Below are 19,246 nucleotides of genomic sequence, written 5' to 3' on the forward strand. Positions count from 1 at the left end.
GCGAAATGACGTTTTTCCAAACAGCTTTTTATGTCGGGGCTTCAGGACATTTAGCAGTATGGAGATATTTTGTTGTTTCAATTATGTGTTTTTGGGCATTTGAATCTGGGGCGCCGTCAGCCTCCATTAGGTGGAGTTGTGTTGCTACCCCCTCTCCCTCTTCCGCAAGTGTTGTGAGGACTCTAAAACTTCACCTGAGCCTCCCTCGGCATATGGGTGAGTAGATAATGGCTGAATTTTCATTTTTGGGTGCACTATCCCTTTAAGACAAGGAAACCGGCAGTGCAAAAATACTAATTAATTTCCACATTGAACGACTCGTTCTGGCAGCACTGTATCATGTCTGTGAGAAAAGTTTATGACCTGTGTTGGAAATAGTCAAATGATGCACCTGGAGCAAACTTTCTCATTTTACAGCTAAACAGTACACTAAATTGTGTTTCTGAAAACATTTGAGGCAAGAAATAGGCAATGCAGTGACAGAATCTTGATTCATGTTTGATTGCAAGTTTGACCATAGCTCACAAGCTGTGATTGACTGTTGCATTAGAGCCTCCTCTGATCTACTTGGTTGTTTTCAACTGTGTGTGGTAATGCCATTAGACGAGGTACAATGCAGTCGAGTAGGCAGAAGAACATAATTTTTCATAGATTTACTATCTTATTATGGCTTTGTGGAAAAAGTGATCAACTACAGCTTTAAGGCAAAATTACCTGCATAGTTAGACACCACTAAAGGTACATAAGTAGGATTTCTATTTTACGATTACGATTCTTTTACACGATATTAAAAAAATTAAAATACAATGATAACAATATTTACACGCTGCTCTACAGTCTCATCTCAGCTCTCCTGTGTTATTCCTTCAGGTGCTTATAGTTCTACAGCGGGCATACCAGACATAGTCTGCAGAGTCTCTGAATTCATAACAAGACGAGATGGTGGGGTCCCATCTCACCCTGAAAACATATACATCAGCACCGGCTCACAGTGGGCACTCACGGTAATAATCACTATAACTAACATACTGTTATATTATATACCGTGTCTCTTCCTCCTTTAGATCATCATCATCTTCCAGTTAACACAATCTGTTCCTTTGCTTATTAGAACATCCTCAACGTCTTGGTAAACCGCGAGGCGTCACCCAAAACAGGTGTGCTGATCCCAGCGCCATGCTACTCAGTTACTTCTGAGTCCATAATGGAGTGGGGAGGAGTCACTGTCCCCTACTACCTCAGTGAGGAGCAGGGCTGGGAGCTGCAGGTGGAGGAGCTGCATCGAGTGCTGGAATCTGCAAAGGGGGTCTGCAACCCTGTAGCTCTGTATGTTGTCAACCCTGGGAATCCAACAGGTAGGAAAGCCTCCCTGAGTATATTTTTGTGTCACAGAATATGTATGACATGGTTGTTTTCATGCCACGTTGCCTGCAGGTCTGGTTCAAAGCAGGGAGTCGATGCAAGGGGTGATCCGATTTGCTTCAGAGAAGAGGCTCTTCCTTCTGGCTGATGAGGTTTGTGTCTTAAGTTACCTGTCCACGAAAACTCATGAACATGTGTAAATGAACGCTTGGATTTTCTGTGTGTTCTCCTCCACAGGTCTATCAGGACTTTGTTTATGGGGAGAAAAGCAAGTTTTTCTCCTACAAGAGGGTTCTGGCTGAGATGGGTCCTCCTCTGTCAGACACAGTGGAGCTCGCATCCTTTGCCTCAGTATCCAAAAGCTTGAGCGGAGAGTGAGTTTTCAGTCATGATGTGTGTTTGAAGTTGTGCAAGGAAGTCCTCACAAAAGTCACAGAAATACAACTTAAAGGGAGAGCTCATAGCAAAATCAAAAACACATTTTTTCCTCTTACCTGTTGTGCTAGTTATCAATCTAGATTGTTTGTGTGTGAGCTGCTGAGTATTGGAGATATCGGTAGTAGAGATGTCTGCCTTCTCTGGATTATAATGGAACCAGATGGCACTCGGCTTGTGCTCAAAGTCCCCCCAAAAATACATTTGGAAAACTCAACAGCAGTGTCTCTTTCTAGAGATCATGACCTGGTTACTCAAGATAATCCGCAGACCTTGTGAGCAGTTTCATGTAGGAACTATTTTCTCTCTGCTGAACTACACCCACCAACTGTATGACTGCGCACCAAAACAATCTAGACTGATAAATAGCACTACAGGTAAGAGGAAAAATATGTACTTTTCATTTTGTGATGAACTATCCCTTTAAAATAAGGGCTAAGTTCTAATTTTAAATTTAAAAGACTCTCTTTTCTTAATTTTTGACCTTGAAAACAGTAGCTGGCAAAACAATCTCAACACAAGACTGATGAGACATGAAGTCCTCAAAAGGGCTACGAAAAATTTAAATGTGAATATCTAGAAGATGGACAAACTCTGTGCTATAGAAGATTGTGTGATTTGACCAAAGAGCTTTCGAACAGCTACTAACTAGACTCTTCTCTCTCCTAACAGGTGTGGTCTGCGTGGTGGATACGTGGAGCTGGTAAATCTGGACCCTGCCGTTCTGAAATGCATCAGCAACCTGTTCTCGATGGACAGCTGTGCACCCGTGTTGGGTCAGTTTGCCCTGGATCTGATGACGAACCCTCCACAACCAGGAGATCCCTCATACCCACTTTATTGTGTGGTGAGACCAGAAATGTTTAGTTCAGATCACCTTGCGGGATGTCTAATAGCTTGCTCTGTACTGAGATTCTAGACTCCATTGTGCCCCTGACTCTAAAGCGCATAAAGCTGCAGTCTGAGCCTTGGCTGAATGAGTCCACTCGCGCGCTCAGATGCACATGTAGGCTGGCGGAGAGAAAGTGGAAAAAGGACAAACTCCAGATTTCTCGGGATCTCCTACATGATTCTCTCCTGACATATCAGCAGGCTGTTAAAGCTGCTAAAACGGAATACTTTTCCTCACTTGTTTCCACAAATGCTCACAAGCCTCAGGTTCTTTTCAATGTATTTGACTCACTGGTGAATCCTTGTAGTGCTGTCTGTATTAAGCCGTCTTCTTCTCTGTGCGAGGATTTTTTGCAGTTTTTTATTAATAAGATTTCTGCTCTTAGATCCCCGCTCCTTCAGTCTGCTCGGGACCCCTCAGTTCCCACAGCAAGCTCAGCTGTTTTTCACCAGTTTGAGCCTGTTTCACTCTCTCAACTCACTGAAATAGTTGAACACTTACGCCCTGCTAACTGCCCAACTGACAGCATTCCCTCCCGTTTGTTTAAGGAGGTTTTCAGTTCAGTTGAGTCTTTTATTTTAAAACTTGTAAATATGTGTCTCAGCTCTGGATGTGTTCCATCCTCCTTTAAACATGCCACGGTGCAGCCTCTTTTGAAAAAGAAAAATTTGGATCCCTTGGTATTGGCTAATTTCAGGCCAATTTCCAAACTTCCTTTTATTTCCAAGGTTTTAGAGAAAGTCGTTTTTAACCAACTCCAAGACTTTTTAAAAGGGGCCAACGTTTGTGAACGGTTTCAGTCTGGTTTTAAGCCTCTTCACAGCACTGAAACTGCTCTTTTAAAAGTTTTTAATGATCTCTTGTTAAACCTTGATTCTGGTAACTGTGCCATTTTGATTCTTCTTGACCTAACAGTGGCGTTTGACACAGTGGATCACACAATTCTCCTGTCACGCCTAGAGCATTGTGTAGGTATAAAAGGCACCGTTTTAAGTTGGTTTAAATCGTACCTCTCGGACAGATCCTTTTCTGTTCATATGGGGCAGTTTTCCTCCTCAGTGGCCCCTCTGACCTGCGGGGTCCCCCAGGGGTCAGTTCTGGGCCCCCTATTGTTCTCCCTTTATATGCTACCCCTGGGGTCGATATTTAGGAAGCATGGTATTCCCTTTCACTGCTTTGCTGATGACGTGCAGGTGTTTTTGCCGTTAAAAATTCCCTCCAAAGATTCCCTTCAGGCCGTGCTAAACTGCGTAAGTGACATTAAAACATGGATGGACTTAAACTTCTTAAAATTAAATGAAAACAAAACAGAGGTTGTCCTGTTCGGTCGCCCTGATTTGGTTCAGGTCCTTGCCACCTCCCTGGGCCCACTAGCACCTTACATGAGATCCCACGCCAGGAATCTTGGTGTGATTATTGATGGTGTTTTTAAGCTAGACAAACAGGTCAGCTCAGTGGTCAAGTCTAGCTTTTTTCAGCTGAGGCTTTTAGCCAAAGTTAAACCCTATCTAAGCCAGAAAGACCTCGAAAAAGTTATCCATGCTTTTATTACCTCTCGTTTAGATTACTGCAACTCCCTGTACATTGGCATTGAGCAATCAGAGCTTAACCGCCTGCAGCTTGTTCAGAATGCAGCAGCCCATCTCCTAACTGGGACAAAGAAACGCGAGCACATAACTCCGGTGCTCTCTTCACTTCACTGGCTTCCGGTTAGGTACAGGATTGATTTTAAGATTCTTTTATTTGTTTTTAAGTCTCTGAATGGGCTGGCTCCGGAATACCTTTCTGACCTTGTTGTGTTGCATCGGCCCTCCAGAGCCCTCAGATCAGCGAATCAGATGGTCTTGGATGTTCCTCGATCACTATTAAAAACTAGAGATCGATCCTTTGCAGTCGCGGCTCCCACTTTGTGGAACGCATTACCGTTGACTGTGCAGACTTCGAATAGCCTCTCCACTTTTAAATCACTGCTCAAGACTCACTTGTTCACCTTGGCCTTTGGCTGAGTACAGTCACCTCTATTTGGTCTTTTACCTTTGTTGTATTTCACTGTATAAATGTTTTCTGTGTTGTTTTTGCTTATTTAACTGTAAAGCACTTTGGTTGGCCTTTGGCTGTTTTAAAGGTGCTATATAAATAAAGCTGACATTGACAAAGCTGACATTGCTTTGCTTAAGCTAGTAAAAAGTGGCATTACTCTAGCCTCCAGTTTGATATACATGCTTTTAATCTTGCCTTTAACTTCTACAGGAGACTCAGAACATCAGGAGGATGATAGCACATAATGGTAAGAGAGTCTTTGAGGTGCTGAACAGTCTGCCGGGTTTCTGCTGCCAGCCTGTGGAAGGAGGAGCATTTGCGTTCCCCAGAGTGCATCTTCCATCTAAAGCCATTCAGAAAGCCAAGGTTACCACTGAGCAATATTGTTGTTTTAAATTGTCACATAGCTGATGTATCTGTCAGAAAATAATTTGAACCTGATTATGTTTTTGGTCTTTTTCAGGAAATGGGAATGCCACCTGATCTGTTCTACAGTTGCAGACTACTGGAGGAGGCTGGGGTGTTTGTCAGACCTGGTTGTGAGTTCTCACAAAAGGAGGGCACCCATCACATCAGGTATGATACGTCTTATAAACCAGATGTCATTACTCTGACTACAGCCTTTACTACACAAAAAGCATGCTCTATAGTTAAAATAAACACAGTTTAGTTTAATAAGGATAAGTTGAAAGTTTTACCTGTAACTTTTTTTTTTTCTGCAGAATTTGCATTTTGGCCGCTGAGGACACTATGGAAGAATTACTAAGACGCCTGACCAGCTTTCACCCACAATTTATGAAGGATTTCTCTTAAACAGAAGGCAATCACTTTCATCCATCTGCACATAAATAATTCATTCAAACAATAAAAAGGATCTGATCATTTCCTCGTGAGTATTTATTGCAATAAGCGTGACATTTACTGCGTGCAGTCCGTTTTAATGACAACTGGCAAATGATTCTCTTCTGGATAAAATTCAACTTCTGCTTTTGAGAAAGCAAGTAACCATAAATAATAAGCCACAGTCCAAAATCCAAACCAATGGATTTCCTTACACCACATGGCAGTTCATCATTCACCACAACAATAACAATGGCGGATCAGTCCACTGTGGATTTCTGCTCTTTGAGAGCCCTGATTAGTTCAGCACATTAAGTACTAAAAGACATACAAATGAGATACCATCATCTTCTTCGGTTCCTCTGTACCAGCCAGCAGATCCAACACACACACACACACGCTGAGAGTGCTCTGTGTCTTTAATCCACCTCGCTGTCACTGTTGTTGCTCTGAACAAAAGGGTTTGAGTTTGTATTGTTGAGCAGCTCCACGAGTAAAGAGATGAGCTCTCCGTCTTGAGCGGAGTTGGCCACTGCGTTGCTGGGATTGCTGAGGTTGCGGTACAGCATGGTCTGAATGGAAGTGCGTAGCTCCCACAGCAGCTCCCAGGTCTCAAGTGGCAACTCACAGCGTACCAGAGAGTGTCCAGGAAATGATACTTCCACTCTGTCGCCGTTCACTGTGACGTGGGAGAAAGGACAGAGCGTTATTTATGAAGAGAAGAGAGTTCACTGCAAGAATCTAAGAGGGAGGTAATATTTAAGTGCTTCTGAGGATTGTAGTTACTGTTTTGAGCAAAAATGTTTTAATGCACAGTCCGTAAATAAATTAAAGTGCTAACAGAAACTTTTCACCTCCCCCTCCCTGTAGTGTTTCCATGTAATTATTGTTGGCACAGCTGTCACACAGACAACTACATTGTTTTCCTTGGAGCCTAGCACCAGGGCTCTTTTTTCTTTTACCAGGTAGAGTTTCAAAGGTTATCAAGTTGTGTCACCACCTGTCATTTCTGCTACACTGCAGACAGCTAACAGGGAAAAACAAGGCACTGTCCTCTTCCTGGTTTGGTTGCACCCGGTAGCAGACAGAATTGCATAGTAACAAGCAGGGCTTACTGGGAACCAATCTTAACACTGATAATATCATCATTTGACAGCAATTACATTGTGCAATAAACATTTTCTTCATAATGATGAACTTGCCTATTTCCACTTTACATTATGTGCTATTAAAAAAGGTGGGAAATATGTTTACAAGCACCCCATAAAGGAACTACAAGAGCATTAGCTGGCATTTACACTAACGCAGAACTGCATCAAACAAGTTTTAATATCAGCATAAAGAGCTGAGTAGCCTAAAATCATTTCACACATCTTTAATACAGGAGTAAAAATGGAGATGTCATCTTCATGTGAGCCACAAAAATGTGAAAGATAAAGAAGGGGAAAAAGTGTGAACAACTGATGCAGCTTTACTGTACAACTCTTAATATTTCTTTAGTGGATATAAAAACAGTACATGAAGAACTGTCTTTTCACTTTTTAAATGTTTGATATCACTCATTCTGAAAAAAGTTCTGAAAAAATGCAAAAGTTTATCCAATCAAATGAGACTTTGGGCAACCAGCTATCCACACTGGCCATACAAGTGCACTTCACCATGTTGGGGTTGTAGTAGCTTACAGAGAAATATGGAGAAAGATAGGAAGAGATGACTGGACATCAGAGGACAAAACCTTTTTTCATTTCCAAAACAATGTGACTGTTGTCTCATCCATTCATGTCTACCTCCTCCTGATCAAGATAACTGTCCACAGCTCATATATTCTGTTTCACTGGGAAATATGTCTAAGTACAGAAGCTAAAGACGCTCGTACTTCCATTTCACAGGGACATTAAGGGCTCATAAAACCACATCTTTTTGTCGGCTGAAAATGATCCTGACAGGATGGATACGTCAGTAACAGCTTTTTACCTCACGTCTTGGGGGCATCGGAAACATCGACATATCATCGCCTTTAAAAGCTGATTTGGCAAACAGTTGTTTATTTGTACAGTTACAGAGCAACGTTAGCATTCAGTTGGATTGTTGTTCTGGCAAACTGAGAAATATTTACTCCCTTAAACTGTTTTTAGCCTCAACTGATGTCTAAGAGAAATATCTGGCTCTTTGGCTGCTAAATGCTCCACTATGTTCACCAGCTAGTGGCTAACTGCAGATTTGGGTGTAGCTTCATCACTAAGTGCAACACCTTTCATACTGTCACATGGTCATTTGATATTTTGTTAGATACATTTTGATTGTAGAACAATGCTTACCAAACAGCAAACAGCTAACATGATGAGGGTTCCCAGCACATTCAAAAACCAGTGCCTTTGTCAATGAACAACTTTTAATGGAGAGCAGTACATGTCCTACCTGTCTCTGTGATGTCACAGTCTGTCAGCAGCAGCAGGGCGAGAGGATGGACTGTAGAAGAGTCTCTGACGAAAACGTTCCCGTTGGACTGCACAGCGCTGAAGAAGGTCAACCAGCGACTCGGGGGTTCTTTTCCTCTACAACACAAAGGAAGACAATGAGTTTACATACGCACCATGACAGTAAAAACATGCTCTAGTTGATTTTAAAACGTGTTCACACCTGTTCACTGAGGACCGGTGAAGCAGTACTGGCCCACTGACTGTGCGGAAAACCATATCGTTGGGGCGAAAGCGCCCTCCTTTGGTCACAACACCTTTCTTTGCCTAAGAAAAAAAAGTAATTGTTTTTATCAACGTGATGCTGGAATGATTAATGTTGGCTTTGACCCAGGGAGGTGCGAGTCAGTTTAAGCAGGACAACCCTAACAAAAAGTAGATCTGACTTTATTAAATTAAAAATATGTTTGTCTATTTTTATGGTGATGTTGTTTCTAAGTGTCAATCAACAACATACCTCCAATATTATTGTAAGAACTCATATATACATCTCACAGTTCTGGCTTTAACCTTTGATAGACAACAGTGGGAAACAGACTTTATTACGTAGACTCAAAGAGTAGACTTCTTTGCTGCCATGTACCTGAATGAGGTTGGGATAGAGTCCAGCCAGCAGTACAGCTTTAAGCAGCTCGTCCTGGTTGCTGTGCTTGTTGTAGAGAGAAGTCTGACGCTGGCATTCATTTGCACGAGGCACCAGCTCGGCGTCATACAGGTTCTCGCTGAACTGAGAGATGAGACCTGCAGCGAGACGGCACAAGGACACAAATTGTTTTGTGAAAAGTACAAAAGTAATCCCTCTAAATCATCACTTATGACCCACTAGCAGTGTGTGGCGGTGTTCTTTTCTGCTAAGACTCTGCCCTCTGCCTGTATGTTCTTATTTTGCTGTTGGGACGTTCCTGAGCACAGTGTGAAGGTGAGGTCGGGACTTTATAATAAGGTAGTGACCAGGTGCCGGACTGTTCGCAGCACGCATCTAAGAAGTAGCTGCTAAAATTGTGTACAAGGCACAGACAAAAAAAAGCAGACATAGTGAGACAAAATGTCAAACTGAGTACGTCTGGGGTTGGTGTTCACTTTCATGTTTGCTGGCACTACTCTTTAAAACCCCAACAATCCACTGAGACAGTGTCTAGATGAGTGTGTGCACTTCAAACTAACCGTTGATAAATCGAAGGCTGAACTTGGACAGCATGAATTGGCTCAGATATTCGACCTTGTCCTCTCTGTCCCCCTCAAACTGAGCTTTCCTCCAGCCCAGCACGGCTCTTATGAACACCAAATAGTCGCTGTAGCTGGAGTCGCTCAGAGCCTCTTTTGCCTGCACAAACAGGACACAGATAATCGAATGGTTAATAATTACTACATGATGTACACTTAACACATGAATCAACAGGAGTGTGTTAAAACATCTCACCTTGACAACAGCTGCTCTGTTCTGCAGGCTGTTGTGAAAAGGGTCTCTGGTCAGACAGGCAGCTACAGACAGCATGGGCAGAACACATCTGAACATGGCGCTCAGGACCAGCACTTTGCCCAGACGAGGGTCACATGACATGCAGGCGACACGCTCTCCTAAAGGCGTCAGGGCTTCGGTCTTGTCCAGAACTCCTACAAAAGGCAGTTGACAGTTCAGACATTCATTAAATCGCACATTTGAACATGTTAAGTTAGACAAACAAGATGGCAAAAATCTCACCATAAAATCCAAAACATCACTCACCAATGTCTTGAAGATTTTGAACAGCATCTCTCACAGCTGCTTGCTCTGGACTGTCCAACACTAGGGACAAGAAATCTACAGCCTCCACATACACAAAAATGACGTCATTCAATAAGTCAAAAACACACAAAAAAATCAGGTAAAAAAAATTAATACACCAAAGACAGAAAGTTTCTAATTAAAATGATTTCACAGATCTTTGTTTTCTCATCACACTTGTGGAAATGGGTTTCCATGCTATGCTCTTTCAATACCTTGCTGTCAGGGCTGTGGATTTTGGCCTGCATGACTAAACTCTGCAGTGGTGTGCGCAGGATCTCAGGGATCGGGAAGGGAGTCATGGATTCCAGCTGCTTTCGTGGGAACAGGTGGTAGGACTGTCCCGGCTGACATCGCCCTGCTCTCCCTTTTCTTTGAGTGACATTAGAACGAGATATCCAAACTGTGTCCAGACAGGAGACCTGAAAAAAATAAAATCAAAGTGATTATTCTTAGAGAATACAACAGGCTTAGTTTTTGGTTTATAATGAAACAGATACTTTGATACTGACCTTAGTGCGTGGGTCATAATTCTGTTCTTTGTGAGTTCCCGTATCCACAACATGGACGATGTCGTCTATGGTGATTGAGGTCTCAGCGATGTTAGTGGCGAGGACAATCTTCCTCTGGCCCACTGGGGGGTGCTGGAACACTGCCTGCTGGTCTGCTACTGATAAACTAGAATGCACTATAAGAAAAAGGGTACAAAATAATTAATCTCTAAATTCAGAGGACAATAAACCGTCTCTGCTAGTCAGTCTGTGCGCTCTTACACGGCAAGATCATCTGTGAGCCCGAGGAAAAGTGGGGCCTCCCCTCCAGTATCTCTTGGACAGCCTTGATGTCCTGCCATCCAGGGAGGAAACACAACACTGCACCTGAAGCATGACAGGAAATATTTTGATTCAGAGCCATCATCAAACACTGCTACAAAAGCATAATTTAGAGCAGCAAATGGTGAGAGTTTGTCCGTTAGTTACCTGGCTCTCCATGTTTGTCAATGTGTTCGATTACATCAGCTACTAAATCTACATCTGGAGCAACATCGTCTCTTTCCCCCTTAAACAAGAGAAAACAAATACATGAGACAGGACAAAAGAAATGGAACATACTAAAGTGGAAACACATAACAGACTCAATTCTCACCTGCTTGTCTGTCTCCACTCCATTCCTGACTGGCAGTGTGCGTCCCATCTCTCTCAGCACGTCGTCCAGGTATCTGTCCTTCACCGGGTGCATGAATCCAGGCACCTTAACAATCGGGCAGCCCCCAAAGTAGTCAGACAGCCTCTCCTTGTCCCCAGTGGCGCTCATAAGCACCACTCGTAGATCAGGGTTCTCCTTTAAGCTGGTGCGCAGCAGAGCCAGCAGCAGGTCTGTGTTAATGTCCCTCTCGTGGACCTCATCCACCACCACGTGGCTGATTCCCTTCAGGGACGGGTTCGACTGCAGCTTCCTCAGCAGGACGCCCACTGTGAGGAAGAGCAAGGCTCCTCCGCTCTGCTCTGGTGGTCGGCTCTCAAGTCTCACCTACGCACAGGAAACAATAACTTATATCCAGTCTGTCTTATAAATTCTCTCTCTCTTTTTGTAATCAATTAATTGGATTTAAGAAAAAGAAAAATATCAAAGAAAATCTGAGAGTGCTTGCCTCATCATCATAATACAGACGCAACTGAAAAAAACTCTGCACATGTAGATTTAAAACATGTCTACCTGATATCCCACAGATTTTCTCAGAACTGGACCCATCTCATGAGCAACGCGATGTGCCACGGACACGGCGCTGATCCGGCGAGGCTGGGTCACCAGGATGTTGCACTCAGCCCCCTTGCCATCTGCCACGCCCTCCTCCAGCAGGAAGCGGGGGATCCGCGTTGTTTTCCCACATCCTGTTTCGCCATCGATCACAACCACCCTGGACGACTGCACTGCCGAGATCACGCGCTGACGGTGGGCATCGACCGGGAGCTCCACGCTCAGCCCAGGGCTGGTGCTCTCCCATTGCTCCTGCAGACGGGTGCTGAGCTGCCGCGCCTCGTGTTTAGACAGAGGTTTGAACGGCCTGCCTGTGATGGCGTCTGTCAACTCCTCCTCTTTGTCCTCCTCATTCTCCTCGTTTACTATCTGCTCTCCTCTCGCCTCTTCCTCTTCCCAAACCTTCTGTACTTCTGTTGCAACTGGGTACTGTTAAAAAGATGAGGCATTAGACTAACATCATACAAGACTACATGGCTAAAAGTATGTGGACCCTCAAATATTACAACCATACATGCATACTGAACATTTCAGGACAAAATCATTGGGATTCATATGCCGCTAAAACAGCCTCCACACTTCTGGAAAAGGCTTGCTGAAAGATTTTGGAACCTGGCTGCAGGGATTTGCCCCCATTCAGCCAAAAAAACCATTCGATTGATGTTAGGGATGCTCCTAATGACTAATTTACCTGACAATTAAAAGGAAATTTAAACTTGAGTTTGAGTCTCAAAGTAGGAAAACACTTACACAATAAACACTGAGCAGAATTTAGGCTAAAAATTTCAAAAGAAAATATACTGTGCATATTATAGGAGCCATGTGAAATCAATCACATTTTTGAGTACCTAAATAATATTGTAAATGCTGATGAAATGTGTAGCACTTCACACTACGCATTGTGAGCATTGTATCCTACAAAACATGTCAACTCACTGAATTAAAGTTAACAATTAATTATTAAAAGCAATATTCTTTAGGAAACATGCCTGATTATTACAACAGCATTGCCACTGCATGAACGCTATGGCATAAGTAATAATATTTTAATACCAAATTCAACTGACTAGTATTTTTGGTGCTGACTGGTGGGGGTAGTACATTTAATCGACACGTCAACTTATCGCACATATCCCTAGTTAAAGTACAGATGCTGGATGATATTATTTCTGCAATAAAGCTTATTAAAAGACTGGAATCTACAGAAACAATCACAGTCTGTTCAATCTGTTGTAAATAATGGGCTGCTGAGCGATCAACCTTAGGTACAGTGCTTGTATAGGTTAGTTTTGTACGACATCTATTGCATGTCTGTCCGTCCTGGAAGAGGGATCCCTCCTCAGTTGCTCTTCCTGAGGTTTCTGCCATTTTTTTCCCTGTCAAAGGGTTTACTGGGGGAGTTTTTCCTTATCTGCTGTGAGGGTCCTAAGGACAGAGGGATGTCGTATGCTGTAAAGCCCTCTGAGGCAAATTGTGATTTGTGATATTGGGCTTTATAAATAAAAAATGATTGATTGATTTGTAATGAATTAAATGTGACAGCTTGGATTGGCATCAGACTGAACGTACAACTAAAAAAACAGTATGAATCAGCGCTGGACATCTTCAAATAACTGCTGCTGAATTAAATTTCCAGAGATGTAAAATCCCATCTTACTGTTTTGCAGTGTTTCAGCATCTGATATGCCTTCAAACTAACGGATCTGTTACTCAAACTGGACTTCCTGGATTGTATTTCATGCCTCATCTGACACCTAAATCAACACCCCCCCACTAGAGGGTTCCTGGCACTGATTGAACCCAGGGTGTGGAGTTTGCATATTCTCCCCATGGCTCCCTGGTTTTCTCTGGGTATTTTGGCGTCCTCCCACAGTCCAAAGACATGCGGTTAACTGGTAACTCTAAATTGTTGTAGGTGTGAATGTGAGTGTGAATGGTTGTCTGTCTCTATGTGTCATCCCTGTGATAGTCTCAAAACCTGTCCAGGGTGTACCCTGCCTCTTACCCTAAGCGGTTACAGAAAATGAATGAATGTTTCAGTCAAGACCAACAGTAATGTTTATGTAGTGCACATAACCACAAAATAGGAAAACCTCTTCCATTTTTCTCACATGAGGTGAAGACTGACCTGTGTGAGGTAGTCTCTCATGTGTTCCTCCAGGTACTCTGGGACTTCCAGGGGGAGGGGGCGTCTCTCTCGCTCTCCTGCCTCCTTCACCTTCTCTCGATGGTAGCTGGCGTGAGTCCGTGGGTTGTTGTTCTTATCCAGCAGCTCCAGCTCCTGGACCAGGTGATAAAATGCATGTTCTAAAACCTATCTCTAAATTGTATGTAAAAGGTTTACTAGTTGTTGTTTTTTTTATATACAATGTTATCTCACCTTCAGTTTCATGCAGGCGAGAGCTAAAGCTCTCTTCTCTGCTGTCACTCGGTTCCCCGCTGTGGCGCAGAACGTCATCTTCTCTGGCCAGTGCAGTGTTACAAAACACTTCTTCAGCTTCCCTCCTGTTATTTTGACTTGCATTTGCTCCTGTAAAGATAGGGAACGACAGACAGTTTAGAATACAGGATGAGTAAGGAGCTTAGCTTTCATTGTGCAAAGGATGATGAGCTACCAACCCTGATTCTGTTGGATGACGTGGCCACCTGAAGGACCCTGGTGAGGAGAGATTTAGGTTGTGGAAACAGGGAACAAGCTTCAGAGATAGTGGAGAAGTCTTCATTGGGAGGCAGCCATTGTTTCTGTTCATCTGCCTTGATTGTAGACATGGGTGCATTTACTGTCTGCGAGTCCTCCAAGTTATCATAAAGTAGTGACTGTAGCCCGCCGCTTTGCCTGCCAGCTCCCTTCTTGGGTAGCTGATTATCTGGACCAATGAAACCCATTTCCTGTACGGAAAGCCAGAGAGAAAGGGAAGAGATTAGGAGCAAGTATCACTACAGATCGAACAGAAAATGAATGTGTGTGTCTACTCTCAAAAGTCTGAGGTCACTGCAGCTTACTCTGAGCTTGAAACAAGCAGCAGCTGCAGCAAATCTTTCTGCATCCACCCTCTTGGAGGCAAAACCCTCTTCTTCAATCTTGCAGGGCCACTGTAGTGTGACAGTGGCTTTCTACAGACACAAAGATACAACACAAAACTCAGTTATGTCTTTAAACTTTAGCTGTCAATGGGAATGTCAATGTCCAGAAACCTTCATCTCATTGTGACTTTAGCTCTGACCTTGACGCCCTCATTTTCCGTGCAGCTGTACTGGATGAACTGGGACAGGTCGCTGACTCCCAGTGAACGGGAAATGGTGTTATTCAAGAGCATTTTAGGTTCTGGAAACTCCTTCATGAGGTTTTGGCTCACGTTACCTAAACAGTAAAATCAGACGTTACACACACACACACACAACGAAACAACATAGACCTTTAGTTTCCACTTTAAACTCAAGTAAACTGGGAGGGAAAGACCCCGAAATACAAGCATGAATGTTGTGTTTAAAACACGCTGAATGTCCTTGAAGCTCAGCCGTGATGTAAGCTGTCACAGGTTAGCCAATGTGGCTAACAGCTAACTCGTCACTCACCTCGTTTGGTCTGTAAATGTGATGTCCCGACTTCGTCAAAGCTCCGAGGGTTTGTTCTGTACCACCGCATGCCTCTGCCCCAGTTCGACGCTGTTTTGCCTCCTGTATGAACACATTTGGAAACATTACACAGCGCTCTGAGCCGCACGAGTAAACCGCCGGGCAGCGCCATCTTTAAAACTACAAATTCTTCTTCTGCGGCAGCGCGATGACGTATGCACCAGTGCTCACAGTGACACCCTTTGGCGAGGAGTGTAAATTACTTTTATTCATAAACCTATCTTAAGCACTAATGAAACTAATCTCTTAAAATAATATTCAAAATAAGTCCAACCATTGAAAAATAAATATATAAATATTACAAATAAAATAAAATAAAATTCAAAATAAATAAGGTAATAATTTCGAAATGCCAAGTATTTTTCGAGGGGTACATAACCTTCCCCTTAATTTACAATCATATGGAATATTTATCCAGTTCCTTAATCATCAATTAATGCTTTTTAAAAGCTGATATATATTCATTTAGTTCTGAAACGGCCTTAAAACGGAAGCCCTTAATTTAAGTTTAATAGATTTAAAGTGTTGCGCGACTTTCCTTTAATTAGGGTCCGGGCAGCTAAGCTGCCAGGACACTATTGTAATCCTAGGTATTCTTCTTCTTCTTCTTCTTCTTCTTCTTTCTTCTTCCGAGGAAATCATACTTCCCATGGGTGAAAACTCACCAAACTTTGCACAAAGGTCCAGTCTCATGCCAGATATCCTCAGCTGTAAACTCAAGCCAATAGTCCTGATGGTGGCGCTACAGCAAGCGTCTAAAGTTCAAAACTTTGAAAATTCATAACAAATCAACCATACGTGCTACAACTTCACAACTTTCATCAAACTGTAGCCCCAATACTGAAGAAACTTTTGTACATTTAAACCTATTAAAAATTATGAAGTTCATCACTCTGTTTTTTTCAAAAACTGTAAAACTTCTTAAACCTATCTCCTCCCACAATTTTTGCTCAATTGACACCAAACTTGCTACAGAGCATCTTCAGACTGTCCTACAAAAACTATGTTTCTCAGATTTTTGATTTATCAAAAATTGAGCCTACAGTGCATCAAAATGTTTGACTGTAAACGGTACTGTAAACATATACATGCAAATTCTTGCTAAATAAATCTTCAATGTTCATGAAAAAATGACAAAATTCTAGAGTCATGGTAGATGATGTGTGGCAAATTTCAGAATTTTATCTCAAAAACTGAATTTTTGACAGCATTTTGAATTTTGCTCTAATGTGAACAATTGGAGTCAATGTAAAAATGGCAATTTTAAACATCAGTTTTTCACTTATTGAGCAAATCAATCATTGTTACAAACAAATTACCAACATCTCCATGCTGTCTAGATGCAATATGTGTATTTTCAGATTTCTGTCTGAATAACTGAATTTTTTTTACAGTGGTTTCAAATCTGCCTTTCCATGCACGGATGGCTGCTTTCCTACACAACAGTGAATGGCTTACTCAGTTTGTGAAGCCACTGTTGAGTTGCTACTTGTCAATTAGCTCAGAGCGGTAGATAACTGTCTTAGTTTCCAGAGGTTGCTCAGAATTGCCTAAAAATGCCCGGACACGACCCATCGCTGCGCAGCAGCTATAATTTAATAAATTTTTTAAAATTTAATTTTATATACTTTATTAATCCCCCTGAGGGGAAATTCAATTTTCACATTAATTTTAAATATCTGACAAATCCCTTAATGATCAGTTCACAGTTTTATTAATAATTAAAGAGGCTCAAAAATGTCAAAATCAAACCCCCTTAAAAACAGCTTAACTTCAAAAGCTGTTACTGAGCAAGGGGGTTTAAGGAGTATGATACTTCCCTTAATTTACATGTGCATTTTGGATATTTATATAATTCCTAAATTATAAATTTATGGTTTTATTGAATCTTTATTAATACATTTATCAACTATTCAAGGGCAAAACTCAAACCCCTTAAAAACATGTATTTCAAAAGACTTTAACTTAAAAGTTAAATGGGTTTCAGAGGGTATAGAACATTTCCTTTTATTTACATGGTCATTTGGAATATTTGTCAGTCTTTGAGTTATTATTATCATTATTATTTTATTTTACGCTGCATACATACATTTATCAAGGTCTTAAATTTTACCCCTGAGATCCAGAGATCCTGTGAATGGTCCATCAGTGAAACCAAATTGCCTAAACCATCATTTACTAAGCCCCTTAAATTGCTCATTTATTTGACATATTCTCTCTTAACAGATTATGTAGTCCCTCCATCCTAAAAATCTGGTAAAAGTAGAAGCATATAGTTGTACTTTCTGGGCTCTGTGTAAGAATTAAACACTTCCTCCTGTTGCGTAAAATAATCTTACATTTTGATGAGGCCTCAACAGCTGTGGGACCCTAGGATTGTTGCCAGCTTTCAGTGTATGCGTTATTTGGATGTCTCAATTGTGTACATACTGTATACAGTCTGATTTTCAGCAGTTATCTGACTTATATGTTGGCTCACACCTGGAAAACATGAGAAAAACTCCCAGGCTGTGTCTGGTGTCGTCTGGACTGCTGCCCATAAATAGCTCTGCATGATAAACTGGCTCTTTTGGACAAATAAGAGATGGAACTGGTACTTGTGCTCCTCCTGCTTGTTACAACGGGTGAGTTAATAAAACACATTTACTGTTAGAGTTGGAGTTGCAGTTAATACATGAGGTGTTTCTGTCTCTCCCTGTGTTTAAGTGTCTGGGTGTGGTGTACCCAGCTACAAGCCCAACACCGGCCGCGTGGTGAATGGGCAAGAAGCCCGTCCATACAGCTGGCCATGGCAGGTTTCTCTGGAGTCATTCTTCCCCACTTGTGGTGGAACTCTTATTGCTCCTGACTGGGTCTTGACTGCTGCACACTGCATCACGTGAGGAGAAATTTATTTGTGGCATTTATATCAGATTAACAATTGTTTTCAGATATTTACTTTAAAAACTTCCTATCCAGATTCCACACATACAGGGTGGTTCTTGCTGAGCATGACATGAACAAGGAGGAGGGACCTGAACAGTCCATTATGGTGGCGAAAATGTTCATCCATCCCAAATGGAACGACAACTGTGTGTCTTGTGGGTACGTTATCATTTACATCAGTAAATATGTCCTTGGAAAAAGCCCTGAGAGTTTCTAAATGATTACTGTTGAAAAAACAGGCACTCGACGTCATTAAACAGACTCTGGGCAATTTAAAAATATAGCTATTGATATGTTCAATGCTTTGTGTTTCCTCCTGTTATGTAGGAATGACATTGCCCTGCTGAAGCTGGAGAAAAGTGCTGTTATCAATGACAAGGTCCAGCCGGCTTGCCTGCCACAGCATGGTGCCACTCTCGCCCACAACCAGCCCTGTTATGTCACAGGCTGGGGTCGTCTCTCCTGTAAGGCCTGCTGCCAAATCTGCTAACACCCAGCTCAATATTTAAAAATCAAATATATTTCAGATATTATTAAAATGCCCACGTGCTATAATTTTCTCTGTAGCCGGTGGTCCTCGGGCGACTACACTCCAGCAGGCCCTACTCCCTGTGGTGGATCACACTGTCTGCAGTCAAAGTGACTGGTGGGGCAGCTCAGCAAAGACAACTATGGTCTGTGCAGGAGGAGAAAGCAAGTCAGCCTGCCACGTGAGAAACAAGCACACAACTCCATGCTTTGTGTTAAACAACACCACCATTGTCTGTTGCTCTAATATCTGTCATTACCTTCCAGGGCGACTCTGGAGGCCCTCTGAACTGTGAGGGCAGAGATGGTAAGTGGTATGTGCAAGGAGTGACCAGTTTTGTGCACGGAAAGGGCTGCAATACTCCAAAGAAACCCACTATGTTCACCCGTGTGGCCACTTTCATACCCTGGATCAGTGAGGTGAGGGAAGACACAAATGGTATTAAGCAACCATATAATATATACAGGCTATTTACAACCTTAATCTTGTGTTATTTCCTTTCAGACCATGGCCAAAAACTGAAGAAGTCCCCACGACCAAAGAAGTGACTGGACAATAAACTGTATAATGACATTATATTTGTCTTG

General features: G+C 42.3%; 3 protein-coding genes across 6 annotated transcripts in view; 2 read left to right on the plus strand and 1 right to left on the minus strand.

Annotated features, from left to right (window-relative positions):
* LOC126408849 (alanine aminotransferase 2-like) overlaps positions 1-5,613 on the plus strand; it is a 21,201-nt gene extending 15,588 nt beyond the window's left edge. For all 3 annotated transcript variants that reach the window (XM_050074579.1, XM_050074582.1, XM_050074581.1), the window contains exons 5-12: positions 871-1,004; positions 1,112-1,355; positions 1,435-1,514; positions 1,600-1,736; positions 2,470-2,644; positions 4,940-5,095; positions 5,193-5,305; positions 5,452-5,613. In XM_050074579.1, coding sequence (XP_049930536.1) covers positions 871-1,004; positions 1,112-1,355; positions 1,435-1,514; positions 1,600-1,736; positions 2,470-2,644; positions 4,940-5,095; positions 5,193-5,305; positions 5,452-5,542 — 1,130 coding nt within the window. In that variant the 3' untranslated portion in view covers positions 5,543-5,613. The remainder of the gene's footprint in view (positions 1-870; positions 1,005-1,111; positions 1,356-1,434; positions 1,515-1,599; positions 1,737-2,469; positions 2,645-4,939; positions 5,096-5,192; positions 5,306-5,451) is intronic.
* Positions 5,614-5,761: 148 nt separating this feature from the next.
* On the minus strand, positions 5,762-15,323 carry dhx30 (DEAH (Asp-Glu-Ala-His) box helicase 30). Its single transcript, XM_050074578.1, has 19 exons — positions 15,146-15,323; positions 14,794-14,930; positions 14,573-14,683; positions 14,189-14,458; positions 13,950-14,099; positions 13,698-13,850; positions 11,528-11,998; positions 10,958-11,341; positions 10,792-10,870; positions 10,585-10,689; positions 10,324-10,499; positions 10,027-10,233; positions 9,773-9,854; positions 9,467-9,660; positions 9,211-9,370; positions 8,630-8,787; positions 8,210-8,313; positions 7,988-8,124; positions 5,762-6,248 (listed from the first exon to the last, which is right to left on the minus strand). The coding sequence occupies exons 1-19, from the start codon at positions 15,315-15,317 to the stop codon at positions 5,989-5,991; spliced, it is 3,510 nt and encodes a 1,169-aa protein (XP_049930535.1). The 5' UTR covers positions 15,318-15,323; the 3' UTR covers positions 5,762-5,988.
* Positions 15,324-17,727: 2,404 nt separating this feature from the next.
* On the plus strand, positions 17,728-19,230 carry LOC126382916 (chymotrypsin-like elastase family member 3B). 2 transcript variants are annotated; one of them, XM_050033178.1, is made up of 7 exons: positions 17,728-17,829; positions 17,912-18,083; positions 18,164-18,289; positions 18,458-18,594; positions 18,698-18,840; positions 18,926-19,078; positions 19,164-19,230. In XM_050033178.1, the coding sequence occupies exons 1-7, from the start codon at positions 17,790-17,792 to the stop codon at positions 19,179-19,181; spliced, it is 789 nt and encodes a 262-aa protein (XP_049889135.1). In that variant the 5' UTR covers positions 17,728-17,789; the 3' UTR covers positions 19,182-19,230. The 2 variants fall into 2 exon arrangements, with proteins under 2 accessions (XP_049889135.1, XP_049889134.1); XM_050033177.1 differs by having other exon boundaries at positions 18,926-19,228.
* The last annotated feature ends 16 nt before the right edge of the window (positions 19,231-19,246 follow it).

This window comes from Epinephelus moara, chromosome 21 (assembly GCF_006386435.1).
Source record: "Epinephelus moara isolate mb chromosome 21, YSFRI_EMoa_1.0, whole genome shotgun sequence".
Lineage (NCBI taxonomy): Eukaryota > Metazoa > Chordata > Actinopteri > Perciformes > Serranidae > Epinephelus > Epinephelus moara.

Bases quoted from the DNA above. Each gene is read 5' to 3' on its own strand.
- dhx30 (XM_050074578.1), bottom strand. From the start codon at position 15,317: ATGGCGCTGCCCGGCGGTTTACTCGTGCGGCTCAGAGCGCTGTGTAAT. The intron at 9,661-9,772 runs GTGAGTGATGTT...TGCCTTTTGTAG, and splicing joins TCAAAATCTTCAAGACATTG to GAGTTCTGGACAAGACCGAA. The intron at 8,125-8,209 runs GTGTGAACACGT...TTTGTGTTGTAG, and splicing joins CACCGGTCCTCAGTGAACAG to AGGAAAAGAACCCCCGAGTC.
- LOC126382916 (XM_050033177.1), top strand. From the start codon at position 17,790: ATGGAACTGGTACTTGTGCTCCTCCTGCTTGTTACAACGG. The intron at 18,084-18,163 runs GTGAGGAGAAAT...CTTCCTATCCAG, and splicing joins ACTGCTGCACACTGCATCAC to ATTCCACACATACAGGGTGG. The intron at 18,841-18,925 runs GTGAGAAACAAG...ATTACCTTCCAG, and splicing joins AAAGCAAGTCAGCCTGCCAC to GGCGACTCTGGAGGCCCTCT.